At 39.5% G+C, this 23,186-nt stretch overlaps 1 protein-coding gene across 2 annotated transcripts in view; it reads left to right on the top strand.

Moving 5' to 3' along the window:
- Positions 1 to 22,923, top strand: part of Pcdh19 (protocadherin 19) — a 164,390-nt gene extending 141,467 nt beyond the window's left edge. For both annotated transcript variants that reach the window (XM_055608289.1, XM_055608290.1), the window contains exon 5: positions 21,514 to 22,923. In XM_055608289.1, coding sequence (XP_055464264.1) covers positions 21,514 to 22,103 — 590 coding nt within the window. In that variant the 3' untranslated portion in view covers positions 22,104 to 22,923. The remainder of the gene's footprint in view (positions 1 to 21,513) is intronic.
- The last annotated feature ends 263 nt before the right edge of the window (positions 22,924 to 23,186 follow it).

The raw sequence follows: 23,186 nt of genomic DNA, 5'->3' as shown, positions 1-23,186 counted from the left end.
CCCTGGGTCATTTTCCAGGGATTGTCTGGGTGACCTGAGGTTGGTCCTGATTGCTTCTTTCACCGTGGGATTTTCTCTGGATGGGAAATCTCAGTCTCTGGGGCCCACAGTTTAGTCTGGGATGGTGATCAGAGCGCACAGATGTGTGGCTCTGGGCTGGCGACTGAGTGCCTGCTGGGACCCAGGATCTCTTCTGGGGTTTAGTTGGGTGACCTAAACACCTGATTGCTTCCCATATTGTGTGGTGTTCTGTCACCCGGGAAACACAGTCACTGGTGTTTTAGGGCCCAGAGTTTGGTCTGTTTGTTGCTGTGCAGTCACTTCTGTCCTGCTTATCAGACACATTGTCCTTCATGTGCTGCCATCTTGGATCTGATTTCTTTGTTTTTAATAGCTGAGTAGTATTCCATTGTGTAAATGTATCACATTTTCTGTATCCATTCCACCATTTTCTTTTCAGTGCTGGAAGTAAAACTAAAAATCTCCCATATGCTAGGCAAACACTCTGATCATCAAGCTATATCCCAAATTGTGTGATAAGAATTTTTTTTTTCCTCCTGGGTAACATACCTTAAATTTTCTTGCTTTGCCTGCCAACATTACTTATGTTATCCTTACTATGTGCTTTTGTCTCAGGCACCAAGAAGTTCAAATCTATCACAAAACAGCTTTTGCACAACTTCAAAATATACTAGTAGTTTTTCTATTTTTCTGGGAATGAATGAAACCAAATTACAGCAATGTTTGGAATCAGAGCTCCTGGTGAGCATGACATAGACTCTACTTTGCCAGCAACACAACTGCTTCCTGAAAGTGTGAAATGCTCTGATGTGTTTAATCTACACAAAATCAAACACATAGATTGAATTCTTCAGAGATCAGACTAGGTGTTGTAAGAGTCCCAGTGGCATGGGCTAAGGAGCTTAATTCTGTGAGAATCTTACAGCAAAACCTTAAAAAACAGTATCATGTCATTCAGAGTTGCATTATCTCAGTGTTCTGCATTGAAGGGAATAGTTCAGTGACCTTCTGTGTCATCTCATATTTTATCTATAAAGATACCTTTTCAAATGGTTTCTAAGCACTTAGATGAAGCCCAGCACTTTGTCATATAATTTTTTTCATCACAGTAGACAAATACAAAGATCCTAGTCCACTTAATCTCTGCTTATCTTATTCACTGTCACCACTTCTTACTTCTCTGCCTCAATTTTCTGTATAGTCTCCACTTTCTTGTTCTCCATGAATCAGCACAAATGATTTATATGTGTAAACATGCTGATATCTGTTATTTATGGACTAAATTGAATTGAGAACCAATACAAAAATGAAAATCCTAGGAACTATTGTGACTGTGAAAATGGCAACTTAGAGTAAATGAACTGCACATGCCACACTGTCATCTATCATAATTATCAAGCACTTATATCTCAATATGTTTTAACTTTGTTTCTTCAACCAGCTCAGCACTAAATATTCCATTGAAGATAATTCAATTTCTTTGAATTCTGAAAGGTCCATCTTTTAAACCTATTCTCATTCATGGTAAGTAAATTGCAGGTGAACAGACCATGAATGAGGAGAGAAGTTTGTGTACATTTTGGCTCCATGGGCTGTCGGTTGGTTGGCACTTGATAACTAAGGCTAAATTTATCAAATTGTCTGGGACAAGCTTGAGATTCATCCATATTTTCAGCTTCCTTTCTTGTGCCAAGCCAAAACTAAACTTTTTAGAATTCCCAATGATTGTCAACCATCCTGAAAATGCCAAGCTAGGCTAGTTAGAACTGCCTGTTTTCTCTCTCACTCTGTCTTCCAGTTTTTTATTTTTGGCAGCATTAATATGCCATGTTCAGTAACTTTTGTTTCAATACTCCATCCCCACCCTGACCCTTCTCCACCAGAAGCTGTGTCTATTCTTCCTCATTCCATAAATTTTGGGTGTCATTTACTGAGAGCTTTGCTAAATTACCAAAGTAAAACGATTGTCTCAATTTGATAAAGATCTTATAATCACTGGCATTTCTTAATATATATCCCCAGATAATGAAAAAAAAATGAAGAGAATTTTCTCTGTTTATTAAGAACTGGTTTGTGGAGAGCAATTTTTTTTACATCTGTCAAATAAAAGCACATCAGTGTTTTCAAATGTCAATTATAATTCTGCCACCCTACTGATTCTGTCTGCTGTGTGTCCAAGCATAGTGCTATGGGAAGGACTTCTAAGAGTTAGAAAGCTAGGGAACTGGAAAACAAAAAGTTAGAGAAGAAAAAAAAAAGTAGGACAGTAATCAAGGCAGATGGGAGTAAGATAACAAGTAGCTGTCTGCAGTAAAATTTATAACCCAAGTTTCAACAGAGTTAGACTCGCTACAGGATGGCTTAGTATTATTGGTTCCTAAGTCTGTAAAATATAATATGGAATAAACCTACTAAGATCTGTACACCTAAAGAAACTAATCAAGAGGGAGGACTCTGGCTAAAATGGTCAATCTCCATCCATAAATGCAAAGAGGATGGACATCAGAAAAAGGAAAAGACAGGGAACGAGTTAGGAGCCTGGCACAGAGGGCCACTGAAAGGTTGTGCCCTGCAGACTATCAAAGCAGATGCTGAGACTTATAGCCAACTATTGGGTAGAGTGCAGAGAATCTTATGAAAGAAGTGGGAAATAGTAAGATCTGGAGAGGACAGGAGTTCCACATGGAGAGCAACAGAACTAAAAAATCTGAGCACAGGGGTCTTTCCTGAGACTGATACTCTAACCAAGGACTATGCATGGAGATAACCTAGAACCCTTGCACAGATGTAGCCCATGGCAGTTCAGTGTCCAAGTGGGTTCCATAGTAATGGGAAGAGGGACTGTGTCTGACATGAACTGATTGGCCTGTTCTTTGATCACCTCCCCTTGAGGGATGAGCAGCCTTACCAGGCCACAGAGGAAGACAATGCAGCCACTCCTGATGAGACCTAATAGACTAGGATCAGAAGGAAGGAAAAGAAGACCTCTCCTATCAGTGGACTTGGGGAGGGGCATGGGTGGAGAAGGGAGAGGAAGGGAAAGAATTGGGAGGGGAGGATGGAGGGAGCTATAGGGGAGATACAAAGTGAATAAAGTGTAATTAATAAAAAATTTGTAAAAACAGTTGCATCAACCTTCATGGATGTCTCATACATGTTTTTACAGAAGGAATACTGTCTTTTGTGGCTTATTTTTTACTTTATGAAGTGAGCATAATCCTACTCCCTGTGGCTTTAAGTTGTTCTCAAGTCTTCATTGAATTTTTGCTATATAATTAGAAAGTACTTTTCTTCTTGCACCTTAACATCCAAGCAAAGATAATTTTTTTATTATTATTTTATTATTTTTTTCTTTTTAGTTACATTTTGTTAACTCTGTGTCCCAGCTGTATCCCGCTCCCTCATTCCCTCCCCAACCCCACACTCCCTCCCTGGTCTCCTCCCTGCCCCTTTCCAAGTCCACTGATAGGGGAGGACCTCCTCCCCTTTCATCTGACCCTGTTTTATCAGGTATCTTCAGGGCTGGCTGCAAAGTCCTCCTCTGTGGCCTAACAGACTGCTCCTCCCCGGGGGGGGGGGGGTGTCAAATTTCATAATATCAATCTGATCCAAGCAAACAGAGTATCTGAGTCACACACAGTGTTTCCTACTCTTATTCCTTTTCAACATTCCTGTCCTTCTTTCCTTAACCATTGAACCCATTAGTACTCTGAGGGCTTTGTCAAGAATAGAATAGACGTTTTTTTCCTTTGGATTCGGAAGGCCTTGAAAGTGCTTTAGGAATTCTTTCTTGAAAAAGTCTTTCTTTTGGTAATTCTATGGCATAATAGATTGTATATGGACTTTGTTATGAAGTCTTGTAATATTTCAGTAATATTTTAATTTACGTTGCCAGAGTACATCGGTTTCTCCTGTAAATCTGAAAGGCTTACATTAGGTGATATTAGTCTATATTTTATGGAAATCTGGCTTGTTTTTAGATGTTAAGAAACAGTGTTTGATATATTTTTTAATTTTTTATTAATTACACTTTATTCATTTTGTATCCCCCCATAAGCCCCTCCCTCTTCCCCTCCCGATCCCACCCTCGCTCCCCTTTCTGCATGCATGCCACTCACAAGTCCACTAATAGGGGAGGATCTCCTCTCCTTTCTGATCTTAGTCTATCAGTTCTCATCAAAAGTGGCTGCATTGTCCTCTACTTTGGCCTTGTAAGGCTGTTCCCCCCTCAGGGGGAGGTGATCAAAGAGCAGGCCAATCAGATTATGTCAGAGGAAGTCCCTCTACATTCTAGGTTATCTCCATGAATAGTCCTTGGTTGGAGTATGAGTCTCTGGGAAGTTCCATGTGTTCAAATTATCTTGTTCTGTTGCTCTCCTTGTGGAGTTCCTGTCCCCTCCAGCTCTTACTATTTCCCACATCTTACATAAAATTCCAATCACTCTGCCCATGAGTTGGCCATCAGGCTCAGCATCTGCTTTGACAGTCTATACAGCAGAGGCTTTCAGAGGCCCTCTGTGGCAGGTTTCAAGGTTGTTCCCTGTTTTCTTCTGGCTTTCAGAGGCCCTCTGTAGCAGGTTCTGAGGTTGTTTCCTATTTACGTTTTCTTCTGATGTCCATCCTCTTTGCCTTTCAGGATGGGGATTGAACATTTTAGTTAGGGTCCTCTGTTTTGCTTAGTTTGTTTAGATGTACAGAATTTAGTGGGTTTATTCTATGTTGTATGTTCATATGAGTGAGTATATACCATGCGTGTCTTTTTGCTTCTGGGACAACTCACTCAGGATGATCCTTTCCAGGTATAACCATTTACCTGCAAATTTCATGATTTCCCTATTTTTCATTGCTGAGTAATACTCCATTGTATAGATGTACCACAGTTTCTGCATCCATTCTTCAGTTGAGGGGCATCTGGGTTGTTTCCAGCTTCTGGCTATTACAAATAAAGCTGCTACAAACATGGTTGAACACATGTCCTTTTTGTGTACTTGAGCCTCTTTTGGGTATATGCCTAGGAGTGGTATGGCTGGATCTTGAGGAAGCGCTATTCCTAGTTCTCTGGGAAAACGCCAGATTGATTTCCAGAGTGGTTGTACAAGTTTACATTCCCACCAGCAGTGGAGAAGGGTTCCCCTTCTCCACAACCTCTCCAGCATGTGTTGTCCCTTGAGTTTTTCATCGTGGCCATTCTGATGGGTGTAAGGTGAAATCTCAGGGTCATTTTGATTTGCATTTCCCTAATGGCTAATGAGGTTGAGCATTTCTTTAAGTGCTTCTCTGCCATTTGATATTCCTCTACAGAGAATTCTCTCTTTAGCTCTGTTCCTCATTTTTTAAGTGGATTACTTGGTTTGTTGCTTTTCAGCTTGTTTAGTTCCTTATATATATTGGATATGAGTCCTCTGTCAGATAAAGGGTTAGTGAAGATTCTTTCCCAATCTGTAGGCAGTTGCTTTGTTTTGATGACGGTGTCCTTTGCTTTACAGAAGCTTTTCAATTTCATGAGGTCCCATTTATTGATTGTTGCTCTTAGAGCCTGTGCTGTTGGTGTTCTGTTCAGGAAGTTTTCTCCTGTACCAATGAGTTCTAGGGTATTCCCCACTTTTTTTTCTAGCCGATTTAATGTGTCTGGTTTTATGTTGAGGTCTTTGATCCACTTGGACTTCAGTTTTGTGCAGGGTGATAAGTATGGATCTATTTTTATTTTTCTATATGTAGACATCCAGTAGGACCAGCACCATTTGTTGAAGATGCTATCTTTTTTCCATTATATGGTTTTGGCATCTTTGTCAAAAATCAGGTGTCCGTAAGTGTGTGGGTTTATTTCTGGGTCTTCTGTTCGATTCCATTGATCCACCATTTTGTTTCTATGCCAGTACCATGCAGTTTTTATAACTGTTGCTCTATAGTACAGCTTGAGATCAGGGATGGAGATACCTCCAGAAGATCTTTTATTGTAGAGGATTGTTTTAGCAATTCTCGGTTTCTTGTTATTCCATACGAAGTTGAGAATTTTTCTTTCCAAGTCTGTAAAGAATTGTGTTGGCAATTTGATGGGAATTGCATTAAATCTGTAGATTGCTTTTGGTAAGATGGCCATTTTTACTATGTTAATCCTGCCAAGCCATGAGCATGGGAGATCTTTCCATCTTCTCATATCTTCCTCTAATTCTTTCTTCAGAGACTTGAAGTTTTTTTCATACAAGTCTTTGACTTGCTTGGTTAGGGTTACACCTAACCAAGGTACTTTATGTCATTTGTGGCTATTGTTAATGGTGTTGTTTCTCTAATTTCTTTCTCAGCCCTTTTGTCTTTTGTATACAGGAGTGCTACTGATTTTTTTGAGTTAATTTTGTATCTGGCCACTTTGCTGAAGGTGTTTATCAGCTATAGGAGTTCCCTGGTAGAGTTTTTGGGGTCACTCATGTATACTATCATATCATCTGCAAATAGTGATAATTTGACTTCTTCCTTTCCCATCTGTATCCCCTTGATCTCCTTCAACTGTCTTATTGCTCTAGCAAGGACTTCCAGCACTCTATTGAAGAGACATGGAGAGAGTGGGCAGCCTTGTCTTGTCCCTGATTTCAGTGGGATTGCTTTAAGTTTCTCTCCGTTCAGTTTGATGTTGGGTATAGGCTTGCTGTATATTGACTTTACTATGTTTAGATATGTGCCTTGTATCCCTGATCTCTCCAATACTTTAAACATGAATGGATGTTGGATTTTGTCAAATGCTTTTTCAGCATCTAGGGAGATTATCATGTGGTTTTTTTCTTTCAGTTTGTTAATATGGTGGATCACATTGATGGATTTCCATATATTGAACCACCCCTGCATACCTGGGATGAAGCATACTTGGTCATAGTGGATAATATCTGTGATGTGTTCTTGGATTCAGTTTGCAAGTATTTTGTTAAGTATTTTTGCATCAATGTTCATAAGGGATATTGGCCTGAAATTCTCTTCCTTTGTTGAGTCTTTGTGAGGTTTAGGTACCAAGGTGACTGTGGCTTCATAGAATGAGTTTGGTAATGTTCCTTCTGTTTCTAATTTGTGGAATAGTTTGAAGAGAATTGGAGTTAGCTTTTCTTTGAAGGTCTGGTAGAATTCTGTCTTGGGCTTTTTTTGGATGGGAGACTTTTGATGACTGCTTCTATTTCTTTGGGGGATATAGGACTATTTAATTGATTTACCTGGTCCTGATTCAGCTTTGGTAAGTCAAATCAATCAAGAAAATTGTCCATTTCATTTAAATTTTCAAATTTTGTTGAGTATCGACTTTTGAAGTAAGTCCTAATGATTGTTTGGATTTCCTCAGTGTCTGTAGTTATGTCCCCCTTTTCCTTTCTGATTTTGTTGATTTGGGTGGTGTCTCTCTGCCTTTTAGTTAGCTTGGCTAAGGGTTTGTCGATCTTGTTGATTTTCTCAAAGAACCAGCTCTTGGTTTCATTGATTCTTTGAATTGTTTTATTTGTTTCTAATTGATTGATTTCAGCCCTGAGTTTGATTATTTCCAGCAGTCTACTCCTTTTTGGTGTGTCTGCTTCTTCTTTTTCTAGGGTATTTAAGTGGGCCATTAAGTTGCTTGAATTTGTTGTCTGGAATTTCTTCTTGAAGACACTTAGTGCTAAGAACTTTCCTCTTAGCACTTCTTTCATTGTGTCCCACAAGTTTGGGTATGTTGTGTCTTCATTTTCATTGAGTTCTAGGAAGGCTTTAATTTCTTTCTTTATTTCTTCCCTGACCCAGCTGTCATTTAGTAACAAGTTGTTCAGTTTCCATGTGTGTGTATTTGCTATTTCTGTTGTTGTTGAAGACCAGCTTTATTCCATGGTGATCAGACAGGATACAAGGGATTATTTCAGTTTTCTTGTATCTGTTGAGGCTTGCTTTGTGACCAACTATATGGTCTATTTTGGAGAAGGTTCCATGAGGTGCTGAGAAGAAGGTAAATTCTTTTGTGTTTGGGTGTAAAGTTCTGTAAATGTCTGTGAGGTCCATTTGATTCATGACCTTTGTAAGAGATATTGTTTCTTTGTTTAATTTCTGTTTTGTTGACCTGCCCTTTGTTGAGAGTGGGGTGTTGAAGTCTCCCACTATTAATGTGTGGGGATCTATATGTGGTTTAAATTTTATCAATGTTTCTTTTACAAATGTGGATGGTCTTGTATTTGGGGCATAGATGTTCAGGATTATGATGTCTTCCTGGTGGAATTTTCCCTTGATGAGTATGAAATATCCTTCCCCATCTCTTTTCATTAATTTTGGTTGAAAGTCTATTTTATCAGATACTAGATTGGCTACTCCTGCTTGTTTCTTGGGTCCATTTGCTTCGAAAATTGTCTTCCAACCTTTTACCCTCAGGTAATGTCTATCTTTGTGCCTTAGGTGTGTTTCTTGTATGCAACAGATTGCTGGGTTTTGCTTATGTATCCATTCTGTTAATCTGTGTCTTTTTACTGGAGAGTTGAGTCCATTGATGTTGAGAGAGATTAATGACCAGTGGCTGTTAGGTCCTTTGATTTTGATGTTGGCTGTGTTCATAAGGTTGTGTTCTTGGTTGCTTTTTGTTTTACTGTAGTAAGGTTAATTATTTCCTGTGTTTTCTTGACAGAAATTAATTTTCTTTTTTTGTATTTTCCCTTCCAGTGTCTTCTGTAATGCTGGATTTGTGTGTAGGTATTGTTGAAATTTGTTTTTGTCATTGAATATCTTGTTTTCTCCGTCTATGAGGACTGAGAGTTTTGCAGGATATAGTATCCTGGGCTGACATCTGTGTTCTCTTAAGGTCTGCATGGTATCTGTCCAGGCCCTTCTGGCTTTCATAGTTTCTGTTGAAAGGTCAGGTGTGATTCTAATGGGTTTGCCATTATATGTTACTTGGCCTTTTTCCCTTGCAGCTTTTAGTATTTTTTCTTTGTTCTGTATACTTACTGTTTAGATTATTATGTGGCAGGAAGAGTTTCTTTTCTGGTCAGTTTTGTTGGGTGTTCTGTAGGCCTCATGTGTCCTTATTGGCTTCTCCTTTAACTTGGGGAAATTTTCTTCAATGATTTTGTTGAAAATATTTTCTGGGCTGTGGAGAAGGGAGTCTTCTTTTTCCTCTATTCCTATTATTCTTAGGTTTTGTCTTTTCATATTGTCTTGGATTTCTTGGACAGACTGTGTCAGGAAGTTTTTGGATTTAACATTTTCTTTGACAGATACATCGATTTCTTCCATTGTATCTTCTACACCTGAGATTCTTTCTTCCATCTCTTGTATTCTGTTGGTTATGCTTACCTCTGTAGTTCCTGTTTTCTTCCCTAAATTCTTCCTCTCCATTATTTCCTCCATTTATTTTCTTTAATTTTTCTAGTTATATCTTCAGGTCTTGAGTTGTTTTGTTTACTTCCTTCACCTGTCTGCTTGTATTTTCCTCTTTTTCTTTTAGTTCCTTCAACTCTGTCTCTTTTATTTCTTTCAGTGATTTAATTATTTCTTCTCTGAAGGCCATAAGCTGTTTGGCTGCATATTCCCGTATTTCTTCAAGGATGGCCCTAATCTGCTTGTCTTTATCTTCCTCCATTTCTTTATGGATAGCCATGATCTGTTTGGTTTTATCTTCCTCTAATTCTTTATGTATTTTATTTGTTTCCTCTATTATCCTCTTCATCAGCATAGATGTAAGGTCATCTTCTTGATTTTCTATTATGCTGCATTGTTCAGGGCTGTTCGCTTCCCGATGGCTGGGTTCTGGAGATGCCATATTGCTCTGTCTTTTGTTGGTTGAGCTTTTACGCTGACGTCTACCCATTGGGCTGATTTAGGTGTTGGCTTTTAGTTTCTGTGTTTCCTGGAGTCCTGAGGTAGGGATTATCCCCTTGGCCGGAAGATGATTTTTCCTGAAGGAGTCCTTCTCTGCTTTTTGGTTATGGTCACTGTATGGCCAGTGTTTGTCAGGAGTTGCCACTGCTCACCTCAGGTTTATAGCCCTGAGTAGTAGCTGTGGTCTATGTTAGGCCGGGGGGGATCTTCTCTTACACATAGAAGTTCTCAAGACAGCTGCCCCACTGCTGGGTTTCTTGTTATAAATTTAGTGTGCTGCTTTTGACTAAATTTCTATGTACAGTCCTCTTGAAGCACATGCTGATTCCCTAGCTGTGAGGTTTTCTCCCAATAGGGAAATTCATTCTGTTATCCTGGGGCGCACAGTTCTCTCCGGGAAAGTGAGAGGTGCACTCAGCAAGTCTCTGGGCCAAAGGCTGATTGCTCTGCTCTGGACCTGGAGAATGTGTACCTAGGTTGAGTTGGCGTCTGCGGGCGCTGCTCTGGTCTGGAGGCTGGGTGCCTCACTCTGGACCAGAAGCTGTGTGTCCCTGCCTGGGATGGCGGCTGCAGGCACTGCTCTGGTCCAGGCGCTGTGGGTGCAGCCCTCTTGAAGGACCAGGGATTCCCACAGTTTTGACAGTCTAGCTAGGGATAACTGGTTGATCCTTGGCACATTATCTGAGGGCTGCTGTAATGGCTCTGTGGCTTTTTGTAGGTCTTAGGATGCAGCTGTGTGTCCCAGTGCCCTAGGGGACCTCAATAATGGCTGCTGAGCACAGCACTCCTGCCTGCATTAGAGCCTAGAGTCTGTGTGAATTCAGGAAGTGTTTTGGTGCTGGGTGTCCTAAGCGTTAGAGCTGATGATCCCCTCCGCTGTGGGTTTCCTCCTGCCAGAGACACACAGTCTTTGCTTTGGGGACCGCTGTTCTGTCTGGGGTGGCGAGTAGAACCCACCGGCGCAGATGCCCGCTCTTGGCTCCGCCTTTCTGGCCGTTCGGAGCCTTGGCTGCTGCCTAAACTGGGTAATTTTCCCTAGTCCCTTTCGTGGTGGGGGTGTCGGCTGGGTGCTCTGAGATAAGACCAGTCGTTTCCCTCCCTGTCGGTTTGCACCTGCCAGTGAAATGCAGTCTCTGGTGCCTGGTGCCCTGGTGCCCACAGTTCTATCTGAGGCGGCGAATCAGGCGCACAGTCAGGGCTCAGTGCAGGCGCCTGGGTCCCGGCTCTGGGTCTGGGCTGGCTCTTGGGGCGCCCGGGGAACCTGAGTCTTTTCCAGGGGATGTCTGGGTAACCTGAGGTCGGTCCCAATCGTTTTCTGCTCCATGGGGTTATCTCTCGCCTGGGAAATCCAGTCTATGGTGTTGTGGGCCCACAGTTCAGTCTGGACCGTGACCAGATCACGCTGGGGTGTAGCTCTGGGTTGGCGACCAAGCGCCTGGCAGAACCAGGATCTCTTTTGTGGTTTAACCAGGTGAGTTAAAGCTGATTGAATCCCCCACCATGGGGTATCCTCTCACCTGTGAAACACAATCACTTGTGTTTTATGGCCTCGAGTTCTGATTGCTGGTCACTGTGCCAATCCTGCTGTGCTGCTCCTCAGAATGAGAGTCCTCCTGGCGCCGCCATCTTGCCCCGCCCCTCGTGTTTGATATTTTTAAATAACACATTCATTTCATTGACCGCATTTTTAAACTAAGTTAAAATTCTGTATTTATAACCGTCCCGCCCTGCTAACTGTTTCTAAGATAGGAAACTTTCACTTTGAAAAATTATATTTTCAATTGGATTTCAAATGTATATTATATCTCCTGAAAACCACCCCAAACCACTTCTAATTTGACTGTTTCTCATTTCATTCATTTAAAAAAAATTAATTAATTAATTTATCACAATGTATTAACTTTTTATCTTAGCTCTAGCCCCCTCTATCCTCTCCTCTCTGTCCTGCCTACTCTCCGTATTAACCCTCTATACCCTTTCCCTAGTTTTTTAATAGAGGAGGACCTTCTCCTTTTTTATCTGACCCTAGCCTTTCAGATCTCATCAAGGCTGGCTGAATCATCTTCTGCGGTGGCCTAGTCAGAAGCAGCCTATCAGCTACATAAATCCTCCTCGTGCATGGTCCTTGATTGGAGTGAGGATCTTTGCAGGATCTCTGGGGCCCAGGTTTTTTGGTTCTGTTGGTCTCCTGTGGAGTTCCTGTGTTTTCTATGAGGACAGTTCAACTCTGATGAGGTGGCTGTATATTTTCAGTCCCCAAAAGTTTTTATATCTTTTTATTTTGCCACCTGAAGGCTCATGATTTTCATTCTTAGAGAGTTATTTCATGGCTAGTAAGATAGATATTGCATCTTTAGTTACTATGATTCTGTTCCAGATAAGACAAATCATGAAAAAAATAAGGACATATAGTCTCCAGATAAATCATATCTCTTTGAAGTTTTTATCACATCCTGTCTTCATAACGTTGTTTTGGTCTTAGTTATATGATCATGCCTCTCTGGAAGGAAGTCCAGTGAATTGTTTTTAATGACGCACTTTGTCATCCCTAATGGAAATGGGGATCTGTTTCTAATGATAAACATAAGTAAAGTTTCAGAAAAGACCCCTGGGCCCAGATTTTTTGGTTCTGTTGCTCTTATTCTGGAGCTCCTGTCCCTTCCAGGTCATGCTATCTCCCCCTTCTTTTATAAGATTCCTTGCACTCTGACTAAAGTTTGGCTATGAGTTTCATCATCTGCTTCAATACACTGCTGGATAGAGTCTCTCAGAGGCTCTCTGTGGTAGGCTCCTGTCCTGTTCCCTGTTTTCTCCCTCTTCTGATGTCCATCTTCTTTGCCCTTCTAAATGGGGATTAAATATCTTACCGAGGGTCCTCCTCCTTGCTTAGCTTCTTTATGTGTACTGTTTTTAGTATGTTTATCCTTTATTACATGTCTAATATCCACTTATATGTCAGTATATACCATGTGTTCTTTCTGCCTTTGGGATACCTCACTCAGGATGATCGTTCCTAGTTCCTACCATTTGCTTGCAAATTTCTTCAACCAAGGACCATTCATGGATATAACTTAGAACCTCTGCACAGATGTTGTTCATGATAGCTCAATCTTCAAGTGAGTTCTGTAATAAGGGGAATGGAGGCTGTCTTGACATGAACTCAGTGACTGGCTCTTTGGTCACCTCCCCCTGAGGTTACCAGGCCACAGAGGAAGATAATGCAGACAGTTCTGGTGAGACGTGATAGGCTTGGGTCAGGGGAAGGGGTGGAAGACCTCTCCTTTCAGTGGACTGAGGGAGGGGCATTGGAGGAGATAATGGAGTGAGGGGGGGATTGGGAGGGGATAAAGGAAGGGCCTCTAGTTGGGATACACAGAGAATAAATTGAAAAATAAGTAAAGATATTTCTAGGCAGTTTTTGTTTATTTCTGCTTCAGAGGAATAGAAATTACTTAGGTAGGGATGGTTATCAAAAATTGTGTTTCATTTAAAGACACTTTTTATTTGTGTGTATGTGTGGGATTATATGCCCTATGTGTGTAAGTACCTATGGAGACCAGATGAGGGCATCAATTTCCCTTGTGCTGTAGTTACAGTCACTTGTGAATCTACCTGACTTGGGTGCTGGGAGCCAAATTCTAGTCCTTTGAAAGATGTACAAATGATATTCACCACTGTGCCATCTCTACTGTGCTTCCTTATTTGGGCAAATGTGGCCAATTTTAATGATACTTACCTTCTTCATGATCCTCATAAAAATATTCTCTGTTCTGCTTTACAGAAATTGACTCTGTTTTGGTTGTAGATTGTCTTGCCCATGGATTGGTAAAGAGAAGAGCAAGTTATGTAGTTGTGTAATGGTCCAATCCAGGAAGATTTTCTAAGTAACACATCACTTGTTATATGTTGGATTATTGTTGCTACTTAGAATTTATAGTAGTTGAAACTCACTTGATGTTTTTCTTTCTGTTTTCCTATTTGCCAATCACCTTTAAAGAGGTAACACAGTGCTCTTACAACTGTAGCCTTGAACTATTTTAGTGCTGGAGTCTTATCTGTGATCATTAACATCTTTGAGATAATGTACTCCAACTTCAAATCACAGTAAATAATTAGTGATATTGTTGACCACATTCATTTTGACTGGATACTATAGATAACCAACAGAACATCTCAGCTCCTCTCTTTTTCTAGAACTCTGGAACTTTAACAAAGCCAGAGTTGTCATTATTACTTTAAATATCTGAAAGTTACCTGCTTTATATCTCAAAGATTGTATTACTTGCTGTGCAAACTTTTACTGTTTGTATAAAAGAAGATTCTGTTTTTTTTTCTATTTGAATTATGTATTTGTACATCACAATGTAATTATTATTGTCTGTTGTGCCTGCTACAACTTTGCAAGACTGATGTTTTGAAGATTTATTTATTGTTTATTTATTTGTTGCCATATGATTGGAAATTCTCTACTCAAAGCTCTGATAACAAATAATAACAGAATTATTGATCACTATGTATACTTCAGGAGCTTTACCTCTTTCCCCATTCTTTCTTTCTTCCTTCTTTGTCTAAAACAACTGTTTTGGAGTAAAGATTTCTTTTTTATTTTTTGTTTTCTTTTTTAAATTTTTTATTTTTTATGAATTACAGATTATTCACATTGTATCCCAGCTGTAGCTCCCTTCCTCATTCCATTCCAATCCAACCCTCCATCCCTTATCTCCTCCCATGCCCCTTTCCAAGTCCAGTGATAAAGGAGATCCTGTTCTCCTTCCCTCTGACCCTAGCCTATCAGGTCTCATCAGGACTGGCTGCATTGTCTTCTTCTGTGGCCTGGTAAGGCTGCTCCCACCTCAGGAAGAGGTGATCTAAGAGCAAGCCACTGAGTTCATGTCAGAGACAGTACCTGTTCCCCTTTCTAGGGAACCCACTTAGAGACTGAGCTGTCATGGGCTACATCTGTGCAGGGGTTCTAGGTTATCTCCATGCATGGACCTGGGGTGGAGTATCAATCTCAGAAAAGACCTCTGTGCCCAGAATTTTTGGTTCTGATGCTCTTCTTGTTGAGCTCCTGTACCCTTCAGGTCTTTCTATCTCCTTTCAAAAGATTCTCTGCACTCTGCCCAAAATTTACCTATGAGTCTCAGCATCTGCTTTGATACCCTGCTGGGTAGAGGAATATCGAGTGGCCAAGAAACATTTAAAGAAATGCTTAATGTCCTTAATCAGGGAAATGCAAATCAAAACAACCTGAGATTTCAGCTGACACCCATCAGAATGGCTAAGATCAAAAACTCAAGTGACAATACATGCTGGAGAAGATGCGGAGAAAGGGGAACCTTCCTCCATTGCTGGTGGGAAAGTAAATCTGTACAACTGCTTTGGAAATAAATATGGTGCTTTCTCAGACAATTAGAAATAGTGCTACCTCAAGATCCAGCCATACCACCACTCCTAAGTATATATTCAAAACATGCTCAAGTATACAACAAGGACATTTGCTCATCCTAGTTCGTAGCAGCTTTATTTGTAATAGACAGAATCTGGAAACTACCCAGATGTCCCTCAACTGAAGAATGGATACAGAAATTGTGGTACATTTACACAATGGAATACTCTTCAACAATTAAAACAAGTAAAGACTTCTATGATACCATGATTTGTGTCCCTTTTCCATATTTAGGCACCCAATTTTTTTTTCTTGAGTTGTAAGCCCTGAGCATAATGTCAGAAATAGAAGAGACCAATTGTCAAATTTATCATTCTACTTTAGTCCTATATGTGTTTGAATTAAAACCACGTGCCTTGGGGTTTGAGAGATAGCTCAGAGTTGAAAATCAGTGGCTCCACTTTCTTAAGATCCACATTCAGTTTCCAGCATCCACATGGCACATTAAAATCATTTGTACTCAAGCCTCAAATGATTTTCCATCCTCTTTTGGCCTCCTCAGATACCAGGCATGCACACAGTTCACTTACATACATAGAAGGTAAACACTCAAACACATAAAAAGAAGTTTATCTTAAAAAAGTACCCATATGCTTTCACTCATTTGCTTATGGCAATGATTGAATCATCATAACTATATGTGGATTTTAGAATTTTACACCTTGCCTAAGTTTAATCCAATACTTTTAGATAGAGATGTAAGAAAATATTAAATCACACACATGGTCTTTAGGAGAACTCTAACAGGGAATTGGTAAAATATTAGGCTATTTAAGCAAGAGCCTGTGTTCTGAATATTTGTGATGTTTGCTACAAAAGGGCTCCTCTCTAGTTTCACACCACTGTGTAATACCCAGTTGTTGTAATTGCAGGCACATAATATTTACCTATAGTAGTCTTTTTTTCCTTTTCAAATTTTTTTCTTCTTTTTCTTTTACACAATCTGTCTTTATTAATATCAATAGAGGATCTTTTTATTGTGCTTTTCTCACGTTTAATGTTACAATGAACTTCTTTACTAAACTTAAATTATGATTTGGAGTACTTTTAATCTGTTCCTATTTACCATGATTTCTCTTAGACAAAAAAAATGGGTATAATTATACTTTATTTTAATCATATTGACATAAATGTCATGCTATTTGAAGCCAAACTAATAAACAGAAATTCACTGTCTCTAGTAAGCACCTAAAGAAATAACTATTTGATGTAGGGAGGTCCAATGGATCTTTTAGATTCATGTTATTACTCACATAAATGAGAACGGTGAATATGAATTCACATAATTAATCCAAGAAAATAGTGTATTAATCTATCTCATGTACAACTGGGATGGGCTTATCAAACGTGATTATTATGTTTAGGATGATCACAATTTTAATTAAATTTTTATTTTTTATATTAATTACAGATTATTTACTTTGTATCCCAGCTGTAGCTCTCTCCCTCATTCCCTCCCATTCCCACCCTCCCTCCCTCATCTCCTCCCTGCCCCTCCCTACATCCACTTATAGAGGGTTAGGGTTAGGGTCTCGCCAACCCAGGACCCGGGAAGATGGTACCACTGATCTGGGACTTGAAAGGCGGGTACAGCTAGCAGCCGCAGCTGAGGAGCTCAGAGCCTGAGCCCCGCCTCTGCTGTCTCAGTCCCCAGGCAGTGAGTTCTGTGCTGAAGGCCTCTGGCACTGTGAGCTGGCTCCACCAAGGAGGGAGGCCCAAAACAGGGAATTGCATAGAGTTCAAAAGTTCGCTTCTCTCTCTCCCCAGAAAAGTCCACGGTGACTTGAATCTAAAGGTCTCAACTCTTGTTCAGGAAGCCTCAATGTCGATTTTCTGGCTTTAGATGCCCCTCCACCAATTTCGGAGTTTCAGATGGTCTGCTTCTCAGATACTGTGAGCGCTGGTCACCACTATCTTGGACATTTTTGAGGGTACTATGTTAGTTTATGTTTTTCTTTCCAGACATTGATTCTTTTTTTATTTATGTAGTTGATAAGAGGAAGGTGAACATATTTTTGACAAAGAGTCTTCTGAGAAGACTGATTTCATAACATTTAGGAAACAACTATACCTGGCATTTTTATTTTTTTATTTTTGTCTATGTGTGCTAGAGAGCTGTGCTTTCTCATCCTGTTCATTTGAAAACAACCTACAATTAGGGAAGGAACAACATACTTGGAATTGAGGTTAACATAAGAGTGGGATTCTCCTACTGCATGGTATTGTAAACATCTGAAAATTTAAAGAGAGCTACTTGAGTGAATAAAACAAACAGCAACAACAACCCCTACCAGAAATGAAAGTAATGAAAGTTGATTTCAATGGGCAGAGTCTACTTTACAGTGGTTCACCACTGCTATACTCTAGAATTGTTATCAAGTGACCTGTAGCATAAGTTTAGGATTTAGGGATTACAGGCCAAGGCCTTTCTACATTTGTTCCTTGATATAGGAACAAAATGAATATACATTTCATTGCATTCTGTATTTTTATTCCTGCTAGCTTATGGAAATAATTGCTTTGATTTATAAAAATGGAAGTCAATAATTAAACTGTATTTATTTTTACTTCTTTACCACATATCTCATCCTCCTCAAATTGATACTAATTTTTTATAGCTGTTATTCCTCTGAGAGCTCCCACCCATCAGCTGATTTAATTAGATTCTGAGAGTCATAGCCAAGCATTATGTGGAGCTCAAGGAGTCCTGTGGAAGAGTAGGGGGTGGGATGATGGCAGGACCCAGAGCGGACAGGGACTCCACAAGAAGACCAACAGAATCAACTAACCTAAACCCATGGGGGCTTGTGGAGATGGAAGCACCAACCAAGGCACATGCATGGCCTGGACTTGGGCCACCTACACATGTGTAGCCTGTTGGCAGTTTAACCTTCCTGTTGGTTCTCTAGTGAGTTGAGTGGGTGCTGTTTATAGCATGGTCTCTGTTGTCTGCTTTCAATCAGTTCCCCTTTTGGAGATGCCTTCCATGACCTCAGTGAGTGAGGATGAGCTCAGTCATGATTCCATCTGATGTGCTGGGGTGGGTTGGGGGAGCCTCCCTTTCCCTGAGGAGAAAAGGGAGTGGGGGAAGAGGGTGAGAGGTAGATACCTGGAGGAGAAGAGGGATGGAGCTATGATTGGGATGTGAAGTGAATGTATAAATTAAAGACAAAATTTAAAAAAGGAAACAAAAAAGAAAGTTATTAGATATACCTTAAAAGGTAAGGTTTTCTTATTAGGAAAATCCTGAAGCTGTAATTTTGGTTCTACTATAACAATCCTAGGGCTTCCCAAGGAAAGCATAGATTTAAATGAAACTGACATGAGGTGTAGCAACTCTTCCATTCATGTGTTTTGGGCTTTCACAAAGTATATTCCTTGTATGTACGAGCATGTTTCCATTGATTTGTATTGTATTCCTCTACAAGAATGTATGCATGTTGAATTGTGTATGGCATCCCTTGGAGTTTGCAAATAAGGGACAGAGAAAGGAGTCTGACAAACCTTTCATTTTTCACATGAGTAGCTATTTTTGAAGTCATGATGCAAAACTGTGCTAGCATTTGAAGAATTGTCTTGTCTCTGTGTCAGGCACTTTTCTTGGTGATAATGCTTATTTGTTATTTGCTTTCAAATATGCATAATTCTGAGTGCTTCATTCTTAAGTACTGCAATGATTCAAGAAATATACATATTAAAAATGTTGGTATTTTTTTCATCCAGATACACAGAAAATAGTTTTTCTTTAGACAAATTTTAAATAGCTTAAATGAGGTCAAGCGTCATGTTCACCATTGTCTTCAAATCTGGACTGAACATGGATGAAGTCTTTACCATCTAACTTCTCCCACTGGCTTTTCTCTCATGTGCCATTTACTATCTTTTTAATTAAATACACACACAGAAATACAAGCCCACAAGACAGGTGTGTTATGTATAGACTCATTTCGGGAAAGCTCCTTATATATTAGCTTCTAACTTTTACAAAAATGAAATCTCAACCTATACTTCCAATTTTTCTGCTTTCACTCTCTCTGTTTTTGTATGATAAACACACCTATATTTAATACATATGCATTCATATGAATACCTTTTGCTTTTGTGTTCTAGTATTCCTACCTCCTTCAATACCTCAAGGATTTATTTTTGTAAATGTTAAGCTGATCATATTGTGAAGCATTGTGCAATATGATGAAAAGTTTCATTAAGTCATCCTTATACTAGAATGTAATAAACATCAGTTAAACTGGAAAGCTAGGGCTATAAACAAACCAGTTTAATGCATGTTTATTCAATGGTCAGGCAGATGTTGACCCTGCATCCATGCTTCGGTAAAGCTTTTTTTTTTCGTAGAAAGCTCCTCTGAGAACAAAATAAAATACTGAATGAACCTGAAATGGAAAGATTAAAAATATGTTACTCTAATAGTTGTGAATTCTATCTATTGATATCTTCAAGGGTAGAATTAAAGCAATCACAAAAACCTTAAATTTTTAGTACCATGGGATGGACTGTACATATTTTGGGGGTGATATTTTCACACATGTATACAGCATGTACTATTCAAACCAGTGTAATAAGCATTTTGATCTACTTCTCATTCCTTTGAGTCTTCAACTCCTCTGTCTCTTCTAGATCCTCTGAAATATTCAACAGGTATTTTCCATTGTAGTGCCACTGCTGTGCCTTAGAATACTAGAACTTGGGGACTGGAAAAATGGCCCCCAATGTTAGGAGCACTGGCTGCTCTTCCAGAGGTCCTGAGTTCAATTCCTAGCAGCCACATGGTGGCTTCCAATGATCTGTAATGAGATCTGGTGTCCTCTTCTGGTGTGCAGGCACACATGCAGACAGAACAATGTATACATAATAAATAAAAATAAGATCCAAAGAAAGAACACTAGAACTTGTGGTGCTTTTGTGCTTACTTTTATTATTCTTCAACTCTGCCTTTCCTAGTTTCCAATGGCTACTATTCTACTTTTGTAGCTTCTTTATATGAATAGCTTGTGGTACTTAATTTTTAGTTTTGGCTTATTTTGATCAGTGTAATACCCTTAAGTTTCATCTACGTTGTCTCAAAGGATAAAGTTTCATTTTTGTTTATGGTTATATAATTCCAGTAAGCATACATACTATGCTTTCTTTATTCACTCATCTGTTGATGGGCAACTGGGGTGATCTAGCTTAATGTTCATCCTAATATATATATATATATATATATATATATATATATATATATATATATATATATTTGATTTTGTAGGGATCGTTATGATTTCATTTTCTTTGAATATATGTTCAGAAATGAGAGGTAGGCTAGGTAGTTTTTTTTCTGTTTTTAATTTATTTCTGAAGACAATTTATTTTGTTCTTTCTAATAGCTGATGTAATTTGCAATCTTACTAACTATCTATATTTCATTAGGAAATAGGTGCTTAATAAAAGTGAAGATTAAAACAAATAAGAAGAAATAGCTTGTTTGTAGCTACTTAAATGATTCCCAACATATAAGAGGTGTGTGTGTGTGTGTGTGTGTGTTTGTGTGTGTAGGGCTAATAAAGCTGGTGAGTTCTCTGGAAGGAGGAGGTCACAGTGTATTCATTCTGACAGGAAATCTAGTCATAGAGACATCCCAATGAAGTGATTGCTTGGGGGAACTGATGGTCAAAAAGAGAATACACATTAATCTAAACGGAAGCACCATGTATCGCTGATGCATACATGAAAGTGGTTGATAGTGTTCACAAAAATTATGGGCAAGTTTCTTTGATAAAGTGAACATTGGATTCCCTACAATGCTTCCATTACTTCTTCTGCTAAATACAGTTTCAAACATAGGTAAATTTTAGCAGGAGGTGTTGAAAAATTTGCTTACTCTTTGCACCTTAGCACTCAAGATAAACTTAACTTAAAACTATTCTTTTTCATTATAACTTGCTTTTCTTTAGGATTTTTTGGTTTTCAGCAGTGGGAACAGCAAGGACCAGAAACAAAACAAAACAAAACAAAACAAAACAAAAACAAACAACAAACAAACACAGTAGTGTTTAGAGGGAGATATATAGCTTTTTTTTTTAAATCCTCTTTCACACTTGTCCCAAAACGCAACGAAGGACTATCCAAATGTCATTTCCCAAAAGGACCTGTGGGTATCAGAGAGACCAGAGCTAGAAATTGCAGTGATTATTGGAAAAGCTGATGAAATTGACATTTTCCTTTTTTTCTTACAGACCAGAATGAAGGATTTCACTGCAGGGAAGAATGCAGGATTCTTGGCCACTCTGATAGATGCTGGATGCCCCGGAATCCCATGCCTCCCCGCTCCAAGTCTCCCGAGCATGTGAGGAACATCATTGCTCTGTCCATTGAAGCTACGGCTGCTGATGTTGAGGCTTATGACGACTGTGGTCCCACCAAGCGGACTTTTGCAACCTTTGGCAAAGATGTCAGTAACCACCCAGCTGAGGAGCGGCCCATCCTGAAAGGCAAGAGGACTGTCGATGTGACCATCTGCAGCCCCAAAGTCAACAGCGCTATTCGGGAAGCAGGCAATGGCTGTGAAGCTATTAGCCCTGTCACCTCCCCACTCCATCTCAAGAGTCCTCTGCCCACCAAGCCTTCCATGTCTTACACCGTCGCCCTGGCTCCTCCAGCTCATGATTTGGAGCACCATGCCAACAACGGCGCTTCTCGTCCTTCTGAAGCTGAGCCCCGTGGAGCTGACAGCGAGAAAGTCATGCACGAGGTCAACCCTATTCTGAAGGAAGGTCGTGACAAGGAATCTCCTGGCATGAAGCGTCTGAAAGATATTGTTCTGTAAACCCGTCTGGGGAAGAAGAGAAAAGCAACCACATTGGCTAGTGAAGATGGAGCAGCTGCTCATTTTAATTGCTCACCAATGGTTGGTTCTTGAGTGGCTGCATTGCAGAGCTTTCCCTAAATGTATTGTGTATAAGTGACTATCATTCTGTGACAATCCCTCTTGTTTCAACAGGCAGCAGGGGTGTTCAGTTGGAGCAAATTAGCTTTGGCTTGAGTTGTTCATGGGGCCTTGATGTTGGGAAACAGAGGCAAATTCAGTTGTGAAAAAGTATTATGTATTAAGTGTTTGAATTTATATATTTTTATATGTCAAAATGATAATATAAATGACCATTGTTTGTGAAGAATTACATTTAAAAAAAAGAAAAAAGGAAAAAAAGCTCTGGACACCTTTAATAAGTTCACCACTGTTTTTGTAGTATAGACAAGTTATTGGTCATTTATTGTGTACTATTCATTGATTCAGTGATGTGAAATCGAGCCCCCAAAAGGTTGTTCCTGAAGCTAGAATACTTTCCAATGCCGCTACTTTGTTGTGGACACCCCTGCTTTAAGAACCCTTTTGCTAGCTGTGCTGTTGTTGTATTTGATATTGCAAATTGCTATGTGTGTGGTGATGGCAAAAGGCTTTTAAAGGTTAATGTTTTCTTTTCTAAAAAAATAATAAAAATACAGATAAAAACAAAATACAAACAATAGAGACAGCAAATGAATGAGCAACACCACACCTAGAGGTTGAGTACTTGGTGGATACTCAATTTTTTTAATTCATGTAGTGATTGCTCACCACCTTGCAGAGGATTTTCTCTGCCTATCAGTCTTCTGCCTGGGTCTGTGCTAGATCATTATAGAATGTCATTTTTGGGTATGCTGCTATCTAATTTGCAGTTGTCAGAAATAATGTGCTGAAAATTTTCTGAGATTTATTTTTTTTTTTCTAATTTTCAGGCCCTCAATAGGAAAGTTACTCCTGAAGTTATCAGTTTTCAGGCTGAGAATTTCCCTGTCTCTCAATCATCTAAAACTCATGCAACATGACTGAGTCTATTTTGAGATCTAAATTACCATCTCTTTAGACACA

This window comes from Psammomys obesus, unplaced genomic scaffold, assembly GCF_907164565.1.
Source record: "Psammomys obesus unplaced genomic scaffold, mPsaObe1.curated_primary_1811, whole genome shotgun sequence".
In the NCBI taxonomy this organism is placed as follows: domain Eukaryota; kingdom Metazoa; phylum Chordata; class Mammalia; order Rodentia; family Muridae; genus Psammomys; species Psammomys obesus.
This window is presented reverse-complemented; position numbering and strand designations above follow the sequence as displayed.